The following is an 18420-nucleotide window of genomic DNA, read 5'->3' on the forward strand; positions in this document are numbered from 1 at the left end:
CGCATCTTCGGGAGGGCTACGTTCTTCGTCATCGTCTAGTGATCATCGTATTTTGTTAGAATAAATTTACTTACATTCTTTTGGAGATGCCATGAGGTTAGAGAGTTTTCAGTCCTCGCAGATCCGATTATTCGGATCTGATGAGTTTAGGTTGGCATGTCAAAAAAATTTGTTGGTTTGATTCTTTGTGAAGTTGAAGTGTTTCATCGACATCATCATGAAGATATTATGATTCGACGTCCTGCAATTTTAGGGGATCATCCCCGGCCCATGTACATTCACCGATCAAGGCTTCCCATCTTTTTGGGTAGGCGACTCAAGGTGCTTTCAAAAACAATTGTTGGTAATGTTCGTGCGAGAGAAAAAATGACAACATCGTTGCTTCAGTCTAATTGCAACCTTTTTACCGAAGTCTTTGAAGTATTTCTTCTAACAGAAATTGATACAACGAAGAAGGTGTTTCCAAGAGATTTCATTATAATTCTTAATCATAGGAGTTACTTTTTATTTTCTTGGATCTTAGATCAGAATCAGTGTACCTGTAATTATTATGAGTATGAATAAAATTACAGGTGTTTCTAAAAAAAATGTTAGCTTCGCTAAAAATAATAAGTCTCACAATTAATTTAGTGATGAGAGCGCCTACCCGCGGGCGGCAAATAGTCGAGCCTTCGCTGAGGGCAAGCATGAATGGGCCAGCCCAATTGTCCTTCCTTGGTTGACTGTTTTTTGTTTCTTTTTTCTCTTTTTTTCCTTTTTTTAGATTTAATTTTTATTTTGTTTTTCGTTTTATTTTTATGGTGGACAATTTTTCTAATATACAGGGATTTATTAAAATGCGCAATGATTATTTTAGTATATATGTTGAACATTTTGCGTATACACACCAAACTTTTTAAAGATATATATGATGAACGTTTTGTTTTATATATCGAACATATTTTTAATACACATTGAACACTTTTTTAATACACGGTGACCTTTTTTAATATACAGTAAACGTTTTTATGATGTGCGATGAACTTTTTTGTTGTATACATGGAACAATTTTTTTGTATGACATCGAACATTTTTATAATACTTCGTAAATAATTATTACACATAAAATAGTTTTTTAATGCATGGTGAACTTTTTTTAATATACATTGAACTTTTTTATAAAACATACATTGAACAGTTTTCTAAATATACTATGTTTCTATTTTCTAATAGGGTTATAAATATCTAGCTCGTAAAAAAATGCAGGATTTTTTTTGGGAAAAAACTACTAAAAAACCGAAGAGAAAACAAGAAGAAAAACAGCTCACAGGAAGAATGGTCGGCCCATTCGCACCTGACTTCAGCAAACTGCCTTGCACAACTCAATAACTCTTGATAATGTTGAAGAAACACAGGAAATTTCAAATAGTAGGAACATACCTTAAACCATTGAAGATATAAACTTTCTAGATGAATTTTGCGTGAAAATTTTAATCAAGATATTCTGTCCTTAGCAGTGTATACAGTCAATGAACTTATCCATCATTAGCAGGCTAAACACCAAAAGGAAGAACTCTTTCATGTTGTCCTTACCATGACAACTCTATGGAAATGCTTGTTTTCATAACAGTATAGAACTGCTACAAGCATATCAATATTCTAGTTAGCCTGGCATGTCAATGGAATTAACTTTCAGGAAAACATGAAACGCGCGTATAGATGCAACAAATACTTTACCCAGCAGGATTCAGTTAATGTATCTGCTGTCCGTTTTAAATCCTTTGGATTTCAAGTCTTCTTTTAAAGTCTACAGCAGCAGCCACCAGTGGAAAAATGCATCTGTTATCAGATTGAAATCCTTTGGATTTCATGTCTTCCTTTAAAGTCTACTGCAGCAGCCACCAGTGGAAAACGATGGTGCGGTGCACAAAAGCTAAATACAGTATTAACCTGCATATCAATATAGCCTACGGACACCAGCAGAGCTTCCTTCACGGCAGGAACCGAACAAGCGCTACAGAGGTACGCCGGTCGCAATCCTTCATCAGAACCAAAACATGATAGGCTTACTTGGTCTGCCCTAGTTCACTTGACCTGGTCTGCCTGCCTGTTGTCTGATTGCTAGCACTTCCATTAACAATTGAAGCAAGGTGATCAACTATCTGCCATCTGGCTCCTCAGTGATGGTTACCTCGTTATTACTGCAGACGGTTAAGTCATTATTACTGGATTCATCTTCCTTAGATACCCTTAGGCTGAAGTATGCTGGATGTTTAGGCTCTGGAAGAATAACACTCTCGCTGTTTAACATCGCAACGACATTTGACATGGTCGGTCGATCATCTGCGTGCTCTTGTACGCACATTAGTGCAATGTTAATGTACCTCCTAGCCTCCGCTGCATGGATCTCCTTAGCAATTGATGCTTCTAGAAGCTCAAAACATCCTCCTCCTTCCCATAGCTGCCATGACTGCAGATAATTTATCATCAAACATTACTTCGGCTTACAAATAATGTAGATATTTGTGTGAGTTTGCAAAATGCTCACATATCCAAGGAGGTTAAGAAAGTCTTCGTGCTGATGGAAACCAGAATTCCTTTGTCCGCTAAGGATCTCGAGAAGTAACACACCAAAGCTGAACACATCAGATTTGATCGAGTAAATGCCTTCAGATGCATACTCCGGAGCCATATAACCACTGAAATGAGTTAGAAGCATCAATAAAATACTATGTCAAATTTTAAAGGTTGATAATCAACTGATTAATGGTATTCTAATTAATCATGTCATATGCTTACTATGTTCCCACCACCCTCTTTGTGCTTCCTTGAGTATCATTGGAGCTGAAAATTTTTGCTAGCCCAAAATCAGAAATTTTGGGATTCATGCCCTGGTCCAAGAGAATGTTGCTGGCCTTAAGGTCTCTGTGTATGATGCGCAACCGAGAGTGCTTGTGGAGATACAATAGACCTTGGGCTATCCCTTCGATTATCACACATCTTTTATTCCAATCAACCAAAGTTGTTCTGGTAACATCTGCACATTAGAGAGTGCATTTTATAGTATGGCCGAAACACGATCGAAAATAATGGTTAACCTACATTGTGCATACCAAAGATAAAGAAGTCCAAGCTCTTATTTGGCAAATATTCGTACACCAAAAGTTTTTCCTCTCCCTCAATGCAGCATCCTATGAGCTTGACCAGATTATTGTGCTGTAGTTTTGCAATAAGTTCAACTTCATTTTTGAATTCTGTGAAACCCTGTCCTGAATGTGAGGCAAGCCTTTTAACTGCAATTTCCACCCCATCTGGTAATTGACCCTGGAAGTATATGTACAAAACTGGAGGCATTATATTTTATCGAAATTACAGAAAATGGATCACATGCCCTCCATGGGAAAAGGACTTTTGGATATACAACATCACATATCCGATACATCGTCTTAATATTCCATCTCACTGCATTTTAGGGCAAAATAAACATGTTTATCAAGAGTTCCTTAATTTTTTTCTTTCTAGTTTAGGGCCCCGTATGAGGTTACTTATGCTAATCATATTTGGTTGAGATACATTATAAAACTGGACTTTAATTAGGCTATATACACTATATGTTTATCAAGCAACTGTCTGCATTATTATTTTTTCATTCTAGGGCATCGATAATAATAATGGAAAGCATGTGGCTTCGCTTTTTTTGCCATAGGTTGCTACAAGATAAATTATATGATAACTTCCATTGTAGATATTGGAACGTATATAGATTATTTTCCAAGGTAGCTTAAAAAACAAAGCACATCATAGCACGATTCTTTATAGATTGGCTACTGTAAACAACGCTATTGTAAATAACAAAATATATAAGGATTTTTTTGGGCAATCGTGATTTAATGTATATTATAAAAAGAATATTGATTGAATCTTTCCTGGACAATGCATTTACCTTGTAGACAGGACCAAAACCACCTTTCCCAAGTAGGTTTTCTTTGGAGAAGTTGTGTGTAGCATGGAATATCTCAGAAAATTCGAAGAGAGTGAACTCTGAACTCTTGTCTTCCAATCTCGAAACCAATGCGTCTTTTTCCAGCTTATTCGTGGCAGATTGATCGTGTAAGATATCAGTTCCTAAATTGAGATGACACACAAATATACAACGTTAAGGATGACTACATAAATGAGCGGTAGTTTTTTAGAGCAATGTTGTAATCGTGATAACAACAAACCTTTTCTTCGTCTTGTCATCCATACAATGCAACAGATAAAGCACAGAAATATTGAAAGTAATGGAGCTCCAATAGCAATAATCCGCAGCACCTTCGGGCGTGAGTCGCGTCCTAAAAAACACGAATTCATCTATAGTTTTCATATAAATATAAAATTATAAGTACCTTCCGGTGGCAACAGCACCTTCGGGCGTGATCTGCATGCATCGTCACTCAACGGAAAGACAAAGGGAGTTCACTCTTTTTTTCAAAAATGGGAAGTTCTTTTTCTACCCCTCCGTCCCATAATATAAAAACATTTTTAACACTACACTAGTGCCAAAAACACTCTTATATTATGGGACAGAGGGAGTAGAATCCAATAAAAAAATTATATCACGCAAGATGTGTGACATGTTTCCCAAATTAATGAATCTAACTGAAGTGAGGTGCCATGTCCAACCCAGGATCTGCCGGGAAGGATGAAAATTTACATACCATGAAGTTCGTGGGTGCTCGCTTGCGCCTCCAGAGGTGGTGGTTCCGCAATCGGCGACTGCGACTGCGACTGTGGCACGGTAATCCGTGGAGATGGGTTCACGGTAATCCGTGGAATGGTGTTGTTGATCGCCGGAACTTCAGATACCAAGTTGATAATACGCAGCATGGGGTCCCCTTGGAAGAATGGGAATATCTCGTACCTCATGGTACACCGTGTCCCCAGGATTCGACCACCTTCCTTACCATCCATGTATTTGACTGTATACTGGAAGTAAGGCTGCAAACATGCGGTGCAGTCGTCAGCGGTCAGGTCTGGCGTGCACTGCATAAGGCAGTAGAGCGTAGAGAAGGAGTTGACGTCTAAGCGCGAGGTGGTGAACCTCCTCGAGCTGTTCGCGGCGGATTGAGCCGTGCTGTTCAGAAGCGTGAACAACAAGAGCTTGAAGGAGTCAGCTCTTGTCGAGATGTTCATCATCAAGCTCTCGATGCTCACAATGGCGAGTATATGGTCATTGACGGTGGTGGCGAGAAAATTCTTGTTGGAAAACCTGAGCATGCAGGTATTACCATAGTAGTACACGGTGGTGTCCTTACTGTTCGGGCAGTTGTCCTGTCCGTCCTGGAAGGCGGTAACCAAGCATCTCTCGCAGGCAGAGGCGTTGGAGTCCCCGCGGCAGAGTGCGAGGGCGAAGACGACATTCGGAACATTGCCATGGGTGTCGGTGGCGAAGAGGGTGGTGCTGGATGCTGCCTTCTTCGGGAGGGTTGAAGACAGGTTCCTGAGGTTGGCTTCGTAGGTGCTATCTGATTCGTAGACACCGCTGTTGCCACAAAATGGACAAGCTTCGGCAGCGGCGAGAGGCAGGAGGGGCAAGAGCAGGAGGAGGAGGGGGAGGATAACCACGGCCATCCGTGGATGACAAGCCAGATCCACGGATGATAGGAACCGCATCGTCAGGGAACTTGAAGAAACTGCGGAGCTCTGGAAAAAAAAGGGAGACAAAAAGAATGTTATAGAACAAGAACATAATCAGTAAATAAAAAGTCCCTCAAAAAAATCAGTAAATAAAAAGTAAAAACAATGTAGAGAACTGGAAAACAATGCAGTTACCCCAAGTTGTAGTAACTGTGGATCATCAATAAGTGATGGATCGGGGCTTATCTTCCACAGAGCTCCGCGTTGCAGGAGGAACTGCCTTAAAACGATGCCTCCGCTAGCGCTCGCTCCGCTCTCCTGCTCGCTCGCCAGCCAATGTATCCTCCACTACAAGTGGCGCGGCCAAGAGATAAGTCAGCAGTGGAGGACGGCGGCCGGCGGAGTGGACTTCTTTTTCAACTTCGGCGGCGGACGACAAGGAGGAGGAGAACGACTGGTTGGTTGACCCACCGCGAGTCTCCCGTCCGTCTCGTAGTGCCGACTAGCTGCTGCTTCAGTGGGCTCGCGTGGGCCTGCGTCGACCGTGTCTGCTCTGCTGTGCGAGCCCAGGCCGCATACCCCTAATAAAAAGACAAAAAAGCCAGGCCACACGGCTGAAAATGGTTTTGTTTTCGTTTTTTTGCAGATGCAAGAAGTGCCCCAAAAGAAAACTGTTTTATTTTCCGCGAAATGGAAATCTAGACGCAAGACCAAGGAAAACGAGCTGGTGGTAAAATTGTAGTAGTATTCCCTCTGCAAAGAAATATTTACAGAGGATATAGTATTTTTTTTCAGTGGTGTTCTATTGAAAGCAACATTTTTGCGACACACTCGCCGGCTCGCCGCACATATATACGATGACTTTTTAGGGTATATATTGGATGATCTTGTCATTACCTCTTGTGTTTCTTACATCACAGTTTTATTTATTTATTTTAAGGGGGGATCATATTTAGGTTGTAGTATTGTTTTTTAAGAATAAAACTAGGTTTGTATTATCAACCGGGAATACTTTAGGTACAAAAAGAGGATAGGAGGAGTGCACCGGCTAAGATACTTTGACCAACGTGGGCAAGTGATAGTTGCAGCATTATTCATTTTAGGAATCAGCGTAACCATCCCATAATTAAGTCTTCTAAATTTCAACTCCTCAACATGCACCTGGTGGATCATAGTTAGCGTATGATCTCAAGGGAATACAATATGATACAGATATTCCAGAAGAATTCCGCATGAAAGTCTTTGCCAAAAAATATAACCTAGAGGGTCTGTCTTCTGGATTTTGACAAGTGCCTATTTTCAATAATAGGAATCTTATGATATGTCATTTTTTTCCATTACATTCTCTTGGCTTGTCCATGGCCGACCATGTCAAATAGAGTGCGGCGGTGGCAGCGGTGGCTTGCAGCGAGGAAGCTGACGAACAGATTCGTTTTCTTCGCCAGCTCTGTTTTTAGAAAAGAGGTCTGAGGTTCTTTTTTTAATACAGAGGAAATACTATGGTTTTGGCAATACTGCAGTTATAAATACCATAGTTTTTTGGGTTGCCAAACAGGTCAAAGTAATTAAAACCGCAGTAATTGAGAAAACTATAGTATTTCTATAATACTTAGATAAAACTGTGCTACCAAACGGGGCCTACAGCTACTCCAAACACAATGAAACTCAATTACAACAAAACCTATGTTTTGGTGTAAAATCTGGCAGATCCCACAGTATGGTGTCATGTCTAGTTGAACGATCGAGATGGGAAACAAAGAGGAAAGGTTTACCTAGGTTTCGGCCCTCTTGGTGGAGGTAAAACCCTACTTACTGCTCTTTTATTGTTATTGATGGATGGACTGCACATAGTACAATGACGATCATAGGTGTACCGAGTGGGTGAAAGTATGAGATTGTAAGGTGCCTATTGACTAGCTTGATCTCGCCTATAAAGGACGGTGAGGCCCATGGTTACAAGTTTCCACAATGTCAGTTACTTTGTCTTGGAGGCCCATAGGTAGGGTAGCAGGACTAGGCCATAAGGTAGCATTGTGGGCCGCTACTCGCCTGTTGGTCGACTTCTGGTTGCCTTCGGTACCTCAGGCACAAGGAACCGTCGGTAGCTTTCGAACTGGTCTTTCAACTCGACAGCTTTCGGGTGGTGGTTGTGCTTGGCGCGGCATCTTATGGATCCTAAGTGAGGTCTTGACCGGTTCCTGATGATTCCTGAAATGTAAAGTACGCGCTGACTCGCCCTTAAGGACGTTAAGTAGCACCGTCTGCCAAGATCTGAAGCCGATAAGAAGTGGTGAAGTCAGCCTACATATGAAGTTCGTTCAATGAGGGAAAACGCGTCAGCGCATGCTGGCTTTCATGAGATTAACAACAGACGGTCACACGTCCGCATATACTGGCTTTCGTGTGAGCAGGTCGTGAGAGTAGTCTTGGTACTGTGTGCAGATCCATTGCTTCAAGGTAAAGATGAGCCTGCCGTAGACGCCTTGGCTTGACGAATTGCACTAGATCGAGCGGAGTGAAGAGGTGTTGCCTTGTCTTTGATACCAGATGTTAGCACCCACACCAAATCACTCGATTATCTTTGGAAATTGGGCAGCTAGTCTCGATTACAAAGGAGTTGGTTACACAAATGGATGAACTAGTCTTGCGAGAGGTGAAAGGGAAAAGAGGTAGCCGCCAAGTGTTGATTGCCTTTGATCCACCGGATGGGCCTCTCCTCGATCCTCCCTGCCTTAAGTGGCAGACACTGGTGTCATGATGGATGCGTTCAACCATTCGGGCCCACAGAAGCGTGAGTTGGCCTGACGTGCAGGCTTGGGACCTGTTGTGTCGTCGGGAGGTGGGCCCAACATGTCAGGTTAGATGACAAGGCACGCGGGTAAACTGGTGCAATTTTGCAAACAATGTACACTTGTGGTTTACAAACCATGTGGAAGTATCGTGTATTTTTTTCTCCCACCAAAATGGAACGGGAGTCAGATCTTTTATACCACTTGATTTCCTCTTTTAGAAAAAGACGTCCAATCTTCTCATTAGATTGATTTTTTTTCAATGAATCTCTTGAGGTGTCAAAAATGCAGGGCTCTTGATTTTATCGAGATCATCAATAATCGTGGAAAGGCACTGCTTCTCTTTTTCATAAATGCCACTAGTGTGTTTCTTCCATCCAAATTGGAATCACCTTCAGGCTCTGATCTTAAAGTTACATCGATGAAATGATGTTTCGACCAACGATAGACTTCTCCCACGCACTCTTAACTAAGTCAGCAAAGCCTACCTAAGTAACCATCCCAATTCAAATTTAAATGGTCATCAGATACTAGGGGAGCTAAGCGAGTTAAGAGTCAAGTATGATGGGCGCATGGTCCTAAAGTGTTTCAAGACACTCGAGTGCACAATCGGTTACCATTTGAAACTTCAGTTCCCATTTGATATCCATAACCACACGATCAAGTTTCTCGTATGTCGGCACTGGATGATTATTAGCCCGCGTGAACCGTCGCCCTGACATACTGGCTTCCCTAAGACTCAAACCGTCAATCACAACCTTGAATAGCTCTTCAGGTGATTCACACAGGTGCTTGCTCGCTTGGCTGATCCCTCCACTAGCGGTTGGCAGGGTCAATCAGTTTGCGCCCCACCCAGGTGGAATTGATCACGAATATTGTCTCTCGCGTCTCTCGAGCAGCAGCCACTACGAGCGCAAGCCTCTGACGAGCCTTCCTTGTCTTCCGTCAGGTACACAATGAGAAGCAAAGGATTACATCTTCAGAAGTACGTAGTTGTTAAAATTATATCGAATATGTGTATTGGGTTACAGTTAGACTTGGAACACACTGAGAATTAGGTGTTTGAGTCAGACACATATAACCCGTGCCTATTACTTAAAAGCACCATGGGCAGCAAAATTAGACTAGACGAATCTAGTAGGCTAGACACAAGATCTAGAAGGTCGGTCTAGGTACCAATGGCAAGGGGTGCCCGGACCGGCCATTGCACTATGGTTGAGATGTGTCTAATGGCATCGGTAGGCTTGTCGTCGATCTGTCAATCTGTACTTTGTCGATTTAGTACATGGGAAGGTGCGCCTATGGTCATGCCTTGGGATGTAGTCATAATAGTAAACCTCGTCGATCTGTACTTTGTCGATTTAGTACATGGGAAGGTGCGCCTATAGTCATATGCCCCGGAATGTAATCATAATAGTAAACCTCGTTAACAGATGTAGTCATAATAGTAAACCTCGTTAACAAATATCTCATCTCTCCCGTCTACCTTTCTGCAATGATCGTTTGCGTATTTTCTAACAGTAGTTCCCCTGATATTCATCTTTACTTCAACCAACAGCTTCTCATCCGGCTGCGTTTGGGACTGAATTTTAACACAGAGCAAGCATCTGACAATTTAAATTTACATTGCCAAAAAAAAACTCCTATAGCACACTGTTGCTGTCAGAACTGTTTACAGCAACAGCGGTGAGCCCTGATACCACACCCAACAAACACATTGACACATTGCTTTAGTGGTCACTACAGGAAACAAGGGTCAGCAAACTTAATCCTGCATGATTAGTCAATATAAAATTGTCAAGTTATCAACAGTTCTGCAGACCTAAAAGGAAACCTTACTCCCAGATTAGAGGACTGTGTGAGTGCTTTTTATCTGGCCTGCTGCTGCTGCTGCTCCAACTTCAGCGCTGCACAACCTCTCGTTTTCTTTGCATTACATATAAAAGAATACAGTAAGGAAACCTACTGTTTTCCTCGAAAAAAAGAAGTTACTAACAGCATTGTGTTCGAGAAATGTTTGACAATTCTGCAGTTACTTAAAACAGTTAAGCTCTCACTTCAAAATTCAATAATTATTGATAATATTGAAAAAGAGAGGAAATTTCTCAAAAGTACAAACATACCTTAACTCATGGAAGGGTGTTTGCCAAATAAATTTTGCTTGAAACTGTAAATCAAGAACTCCTGTTCTTAGCAGCAATGAGTAGTACGGTCAATGAATTTATCCACCGTCAATGTTGGTATTATCGTGACAACTCTACAAAAAATGCTTCTTTTTGTAACAGTATGGAACTGCTACAACCCTAGCACACCAACGGAATTAACCTAGAGGAAAACATGAAAGGCGGACATAGATGCAACACATACTTCGCCCAGCAGGATTCAGTTAATGCAGCTACTTTCAGATTGAAATCCTTTGGATTTCAAGTCTTCCTTTAAAGTCTACAGCAGCAGCCACCAGTTGAAAATGATGGTGCGATGCACAAAAGCTACATACAGTATTAACTTGCATATCAATACAGCCTACGGACACCAGCAGAGCTTCCTTCACGGCAGGAACCGAACAAGCACTACAGAGGTACGCTGGTTGCAATCCTTCATCAGATCCAAAATATGATAGGCTTACTTGCTCCGCTCTACTTTACTTGACCGACCTGGTATGCCTGCCAGTTGTCTGATTGCTAGCATTTCCATTAACAACTGAAGGTCTGAAGCAAAGTGACCAACTATCTGCCATCTGGTTCCTCAGTGATGGTTACGTCATTATTACTGCAGATAGTTACATCATTATGACTGTACAGAACACTACCCGATTCATCTTCCTTAGATACCCTTAGGTTGAAGTATGCCGGATGCTTAGGCTCTGGAAGAATAACACCCTCGCTGTTTAACATCGCAACGACATTTGACATGGTCGGTCGATCATCCGCATGCTCTTGTACGCACATTAGTGCAATGTTAATGTACCTCCTAGCCTCCGCTGCATGGATCTCGTTAGCAATTGATGCTTCTAGAAGCTCAAGAAATCTTCCTCCTTCCCAGAGCTGCCATGACTACAGAAAATTTATCATCACATACATGTCAAAAATTACTTCGGTTTACAAACAATGTACATATGTGTGTGAGAGTTTGCAAAATGCTCACATATCCAAGGAGGTTAAGAAAGTCTTCATGCTGATGGAAACCAGAATTCCTTTGTCCGCTAAGGATCTCGAGAAGTAAGACACCAAAGCTGAACACATCAGATTTGATCGAGTAAATGCCTTCAGATGCATACTCCGGAGCCATATAACCACTGAAATGAGTTAGAAGCATAAGTAAAATACTATGTCAAATTTTAAAGGTTGATGAATGAGCTGATTAATGGTATTTTAATTAATCGTGTCATATGCTTACTATGTTCCCACCACCCTCTTTGTGCTTCCTTGAGTATCATTGGAGCTGAAAATTTTTGCTAGCCCAAAATCAGAAATTTTGGGATTCATGCCTTGGTCCAAGAGAATGTTGCTGGCCTTAAGATCTCTGTGTATGATGCGCAACCGAGAGTGCTTGTGGAGATACAGTAGACCTTGGGATATCCCTTCGATTATCACACATCTTTTATTCCAATCAACCAAAGATGTTCTGCTAACATCTGCACATTAGAGAGTGCATTAGTATGGCTGAAACACGATCGAAAATAATGCTTAACCTACATTGTGCATACCAAAGATAAAGAAGTCCAAGCTCTTATTTGGCAAATATTCGTACACCAAAAGTTTTTCCTCTCCCTCAATGCAGCATCCTATGAGCTTGACTAGATTATTGTGCTGTAGTTTTGCAATGAGTTCAACTTCATTTTTGAATTCTGTGAAACCCTGTCCTGAATGTGAGGCAAGCCTTTTAACTGCAATTTCCACTCCATCTGGTAATTGGCCCTAGAAGTTACAGAAAATGGTGTTAGGAAAGCTACTTAACTTTATTACACATGACTTGAGGTGTAAGGAAACTAAACATAGACTAATAAGAACTCATAGACCTATACTAATACTTCCTAACACCATCTGGGTAGGCAGCATCCTGACGGCCGCGCGGAGGGCGGCGACCTGGTAGATGGAGGCGTCGATCTCGGAGGGACGAACACGGACGACCGTCGAGAGTCCGAGGAGGCGGCCCGTGGCTGCCCAACAGCGAGCCTGTAGAAGCTCAGCGGTGCATCGTTCGATCCAACGGGGCCAAGTTGATGCAGGGAACGGCTGGGCTGAGTTCCACCGAGGTCGAAGGAGGCAGCCATCGTCTGGCGGACTCGATCGATCAAGAAGAGGAAAAATAAAAAATTGTATTGATTCTCTTGGTGGAAACTGTGTATTCCGAAGAGAGATGGTGGCATGGGTTTTAGGGATCTTTCATTCTTTTAGTCTGGCACTTCTTGCAAAACAATGTTGGAGAATGATAAATAACCCTGATTCGGTTTGTGGCTTTGTGCTCGGATTTTGAAGGCAAAGTATTTTCCAAACACTGATTTGTTACATGCAGGGCCAAAGAAGGGTTCTTCCTTTACATGGCAGAGCATTGTGGCTGGACTTACTACTTTTAAGAGGGGGTATATATGGCGCATTGGATCAGGAGAAGAGGTGAACATCTGGAATGACCCATGGATTCCCTCGAGTCCGGACAGAAAGATAATAACACCCCGAGGCCACACATTGCTTGTTAAAGTTGTGGAATTAATAGATCCAGTGACTAGTCAGTGGGACGAGTAGTTAATCCGACAAATTTTCTACCCGGTGGATGCAAATAGAATTCTTCAAATACCACTCAACTTTCAGGCTTTTGATGATTTTGTTGCATGGAACCTCACAAGGAGTGGCATTTTCTCTGTTAACTCAGCTTACCATGAACAATGGGTTCAGAGGCCATTCGGTGGGAAATTTAACCTCTACTTCAGCCATGAGAGCTGAGATTTGGAAGCAGCTATGGGAGCTTCAAGTGCCACGGAAAATTCAAATCTTTTGCTGGTGGGCTCTTCGTGGTATTGTCCCATTGTTCTCGATACTTGCAAACAAGCATCTACCGGTCAGTGATGTATGTCTAGTTTGCCATAGTGGACCAGAGGATATGAGACATTTACTCTTCCAATGTGACTTGGCGAGGGAATTCTGGGCCACACCAAGGGAGTAGTCGGCCACCTCATCCCAGGGGGGATCTCGCACTTGCAGTATGCAGATGACACCCTGCTACTGTTTCAGCCAGATGAGCACAGTATTGCAACGAGAAAGCACTGCTGCTGAGTTTCGAGCTGATGTCTGGCCTCAAAATAGATTTTCACAAGTGCGAAATGCTGTCTACGGGGATAGATAGCGAGGAGGGGCGACACATTGCTGACCTTCTCAACTGTAAAGTGGGAAGTTCCCCTTTACGTACTTAGGCCTGCCTCTAGCACCACGCCGAGTGACGATAGATGAGTGGGCTCCTCTAATTGGGAAAGTGGGAAAGAAAGTCAGCCCATGGCGTGGCAAGTTCATGTCCTCCACGGCAAGACTTGTCCTAACCAACTCTAGCCTTTCCTCGCTTTCTATGTTCGCAATGGGCTTGTTCCTACTGGCTGAGGGGGTTCATGCCAAACTGGACACGCCGCGTGCTCGTTTCTTTTGAGAAGGGACGGGCCTCAAATGCAAATACCACATGGTCAAATGGGCTGCGGTTTGTAGGCCCAAATCCTTGAGAGGATTAGGTATCACTAACACCAGACTACAAAATATTGCGCTCATGTGTAAGTGGATTTGGAAGCTCTTGCAATGGGTGACGGTTTTATGGGCTGATATCCTACGGGCCAAGTATTTCCCCAACGGGAATTTCTTTGAAGGGGAAGCAAGGGGATCCCCTTTCTGGCAAGACTTGCAGACCATCAGACCCGCTTTTGACCAAGGGGCCAAATTCAACGTCGGCAACGGACGTTTCACCTGTTTCTGGATAGATTTTTGGGTGGGCACCCGACCACTCTGGGAAGACTTCCCTGAGTTGTATGCTATCGCGGTGCACCCAAATCAAAGGGTGGCAGAGGCTTTGGCTTCCCCACATGCCATTGCTTTCTGCCGTAACCTTAGCGCGCAGGAATCAGCAAGGTGGGGGTGCTTTGTTGAAACTGGTGACCCCCGTGCAGCTTACTAAGGAGCTCGACAGGGTTTCGTGGCACCTCAATGTTGGAAATATGCCCTAGAGGCAATAATAAATTGGTTATTATTATATTTCCTTGTTCATGATAATCGTTTATTATCCATGCTATAATTGTATTGATAGGAAACTCAGATACATGTGTGGATACATAGACAACACCATGTCCCTAGTAAGCCTCTAGTTGACTAGCTCGTTGATCAATAGATGGTTACGGTTTCCTGACCATGGACATTGGATGTCATTGATAACGGGACCACATCATTAGGAGAATGATGTGATGGACAAGACCCAATCCTAAGCCTAGCACAAGATCATGTAGTTCGTATGCTAAAGCTTTTCTAATGTCAAGTATCATTTCCTTAGACCATGAGATTGTGCAACTCCCGGATACCGTAGGAGTGCTTTGGGTGTACCAAACGTCACAACGTAACTGGGTGACTATAAAGGTGCACTACGGGTATCTCTGAAAGTGTCTGTTGGGTTGGCACGAATCGAGACTGGGATTTGTCACTCCGTGTAAGCGGAGAGGTATCTCTGGGCCCACTCGGTAGGACATCATCATAATGTGCACAATGTGATCAAGGAGTTGATCACGGGATGATGTGTTACGGAACGAGTAAAGAGAATTGCCGGTAACGAGATTGAACAAGGTATCGGGATACCGACGATCGAATCTCGGGCAAGTATCGTACCGATGGACAAAGGGAATTGTATACGGGATTGATTAAGTCCTTGACATCGTGGTTCATCCGATGAGATCATCGTGGAACATGTGGGAGCCAACATGGGTATCCAGATCCCGCTGTTGGTTATTGACCGGAGAACGTCTCGGTCATGTCTGCATGTCTCCCGAACCCGTAGGGTCTACACACTTAAGGTTCGATGATGCTAGGGTTGTAAAGGAAGTTTGTATGTGGTTACCGAATGTTGTTCGGAGTCCCGGATGAGATCCCGGACGTCACGAGGAGTTCCGGAATGGTCCGGAGGTAAAGATTTATATATGGGAAGTCCTGTTTTGGTTATCGGAAGAGTTTCGGGGTTTATCGGTAATGTACCGGGACCACCGGGAGGGTCCCGGGGGTCCACCAAGTGGGGCCACCAACCCCAGAAGGGTGCGTGGGCTAAGAGTGGTGAGGGACCAGCCCCTTAGTGGGCTGGTGCGCCTCCCACAAGGGCCCATGGCGCCTAAGAGGTGGAAAGGGGGCAAACCCTAAGGGATATGGGCCTTGAGGCCCATATTGGTGCGCCTCCCTCTCCTCTCCCCCTCTTGGACGCCATCTTTGATCCCCATCTAGGGCTTCCGCCCCCCTAGGGGGTGGTAACCCTAGAGGGGGCGCAGCCCCTCCCTTCCCCTATATATATGAGGCCTAGGGCTGCCCCAAAACACACGTGATTTGATCTCTGGTTGGTGCAGCCCTGCATCTCTCTCTCCCTCCTCTTCTGTGGTGCTTGGCGAAGCCCTGCAGGATTGCCACGCTCCTCCATCACCACCACGCCGTTGTGCTGCTGTTGGATGGAGTCTTCCTCAACCTCTCCCTCTCTCCTTGCTGGATCAAGGCGTGGGAGACGTCACCGGGCTGTACGTGTGTTGAACGCGGAGGTGCCGTCCGTTCGGCACTAGGATCTCCGGTGATTTGGATCACGACGAGTACGACTCCATCAACCCCGTTCACTTGAACGCTTCCGCTTAGCGATCTACAAGGGTATGTAGATGCACTCTCCTTCCCCTCGTTGCTAGTCTCTCCATAGATAGATCTTGGTGACACGTAGGAAAATTTTGAATTTCTGCTACGTTCCCCAACAGTGGTATCAGAGCCAGGTTTATTGCGTAGATTCTATGCACGAGTAGAACACAAAGTAGTTGTGGGCGTTGATTTTGTTCAATATGCTTGCCGTTACTAGTCTTATCTTGATTCGACGGTATTGTGGGATGAAGCGGCCCGGACCAACCTTACACGTACTCTTACGTGAGACCGGTTCCACCGACAAACATGCACTAGTTGCATAAGGTGGCTGGCGGGTGTCTGTCTCTCCCACTTTAGTCGGATCGGATTCGATGAACAGGATCCTTATGAAGGGTAAATAGCAATTGGCATATCACGTTGTGGTCTTTGCGTAGGTAAGAAACGTTCTTGCTAGAAACCCATAGCAGCCACGTAAAAACATGCAAACAACAATTAGAGGACGTCTAACTTGTTTTTGCAGGGTATGCTATGTGATGTGATATGGCCAAAGGATGTGATGAATGATATATGTGATGTATGAGATTGATCATGTTCTTGTAATAGGAATCACGACTTGCATGTCGATGAGTATGACAACCGGCAGGAGCCATAGGAGTTGTCTTTATTTATTTATGACCTGCGTGTCAACATAAACGTCATGTAATTACTTTACTTTATTGCTAACCGTTAGCTGTAGTAGTAGAAGTAATAGATGACGTGACAACTTCAAGAAGACACAATGATGGAGATCATGATGATGGAGATCATGGTGTCATGCCGGTGACGATGATGATCATGGAGCCCCGAAGATGGAGATCAAAAGGAGCAATATGATATTGGCCATATCATGTCACTATTTGATTGCATGTGATGTTTATCATGTTTATACATCTTATTTGCTTAGAACGACGGTAGTAAATAAGATGATCCCTCATAACAATTTCAAGAAGTGTTCTCCCCTAACTGTGCACCGTTCCTAAAGTTCGTCGTTTCTAAGCACGCCGTGATGATCGGGTGTGATGGATCCTTACGTTCACATATAACGGGTGTTGACGAGCCTAGCATGTACAGACATGGCCTCAGAACACATGAAAAACACTTAGGGTTAACTTGACGAGCTTAGCATGTACAGACATGGCCTCGGAACACAGAAGACCGAAAGGTCGAGCATGAGTCGTATAGAAGATATGATCAACATGAAGATGTTCACCGACGTTAACTAGTCCGTCTCACGTGATGATCGGACACGGGCTAGTTGACTCGGATCATGTAATCACTTAGATGACTAGAGGGATGTCTATCTGAGTGGGAGTTCATAAGATGAACTTAATTATCCTGAACATAGTCAAAAAGGATTTTGCAAATTATGTCGTAGCTCGCGTTTCAGTTCTACTGTTTAGATATGTTCCTAGAGAAAAAAAAATTAGTTGATAGTAGCAATTATGCGGACTAGGTCCGTAAACCGAGGATTGTCCTCATTGCTTCATAGAAGGCTTATGTCCTTAATGCACCGCTCAGTGTACTGAACCTCGAACGTTGTCTGTGGATGTTGCGAACATCTGACATACACGTTTTGATAACTACGTGATAGTTCAGTTAAACGGTTTAGAGTTGAGGCACCAAAAAGGACATATGAGATGTTTCGAGGGCTGAAATTGGGATTTCAGGCTTGTGCCCACGTCAAGAGGTATGAGACCTCCGACGATTTTCTTAGCCTGCAAACTAAGGAGAGAAGCTCAATTGTTGAGCTTGTGCTCAGATTGTCTGAGTACAACAATCACTTGAATCAAGTGGGAGTTGATCTTCCAGATGAAATAGTGGTAGTTTCTCCGAAGTCATTACCACCAAGCTGCTAGAGCTTCGTGATGAACTATAATATATCAGGGACATATATGATGATCCTTGAGATATTCGCGATAGTAGAAATCAAGAAGGAGCATCAATTGTTGATGGTTTGTGAAACCACTAGTTTCAAGAAGGGCAAGGGCAAGAAGGGATACTTCGTGAAACGGCAATTCAGCTGCTGCTCTAGTGAAGAAACCCAAGGTTGAACCCAAACCCGAGGCTAAGTGCTTCTGTAATAAGGGGAACAACCACTGGAGCAGAATTACCCTAGATACTTGGTAGATTAGAAGGCTGGCAAGGTCGATAGA

The 18420-nt window shown here is 43.4% G+C and overlaps 2 protein-coding genes across 2 annotated transcripts in view; both read right to left on the bottom strand.

Moving 5' to 3' along the window:
• Nucleotides 1–1693: 1693 nt before the first annotated feature.
• LOC147981940 (cysteine-rich receptor-like protein kinase 10) lies at nucleotides 1694–5634 on the bottom strand. The gene is made up of 7 exons (XM_087514171.1): nucleotides 4680–5634; nucleotides 4203–4313; nucleotides 3923–4104; nucleotides 3093–3303; nucleotides 2779–3016; nucleotides 2528–2678; nucleotides 1694–2449 (listed from the first exon to the last, which is right to left on the bottom strand). The coding sequence occupies exons 1-7, from the start codon at nucleotides 5632–5634 to the stop codon at nucleotides 2138–2140; spliced, it is 2160 nt and encodes a 719-aa protein (XP_087370297.1). The 3' UTR covers nucleotides 1694–2137.
• Nucleotides 5635–10589: 4955 nt separating this feature from the next.
• Nucleotides 10590–18420, bottom strand: part of LOC125546126 (cysteine-rich receptor-like protein kinase 10) — a 107952-nt gene continuing 100121 nt past the window's right edge. The window contains exons 5-8 of the mRNA XM_087514182.1: nucleotides 12094–12304; nucleotides 11784–12021; nucleotides 11532–11682; nucleotides 10590–11440 (exon numbers count right to left, since the gene is read on the bottom strand). Of these exons, the coding sequence (XP_087370308.1) occupies nucleotides 11114–11440; nucleotides 11532–11682; nucleotides 11784–12021; nucleotides 12094–12304 (927 nt within the window). The 3' untranslated portion in view covers nucleotides 10590–11113. The remainder of the gene's footprint in view (nucleotides 11441–11531; nucleotides 11683–11783; nucleotides 12022–12093; nucleotides 12305–18420) is intronic.

Source organism: Triticum urartu, chromosome 3A, assembly GCF_056163025.1.
Source record: "Triticum urartu cultivar PI428250 chromosome 3A, HENAU_Tu73, whole genome shotgun sequence".
NCBI classification, from domain to species: Eukaryota; Viridiplantae; Streptophyta; class Magnoliopsida; order Poales; family Poaceae; genus Triticum; species Triticum urartu.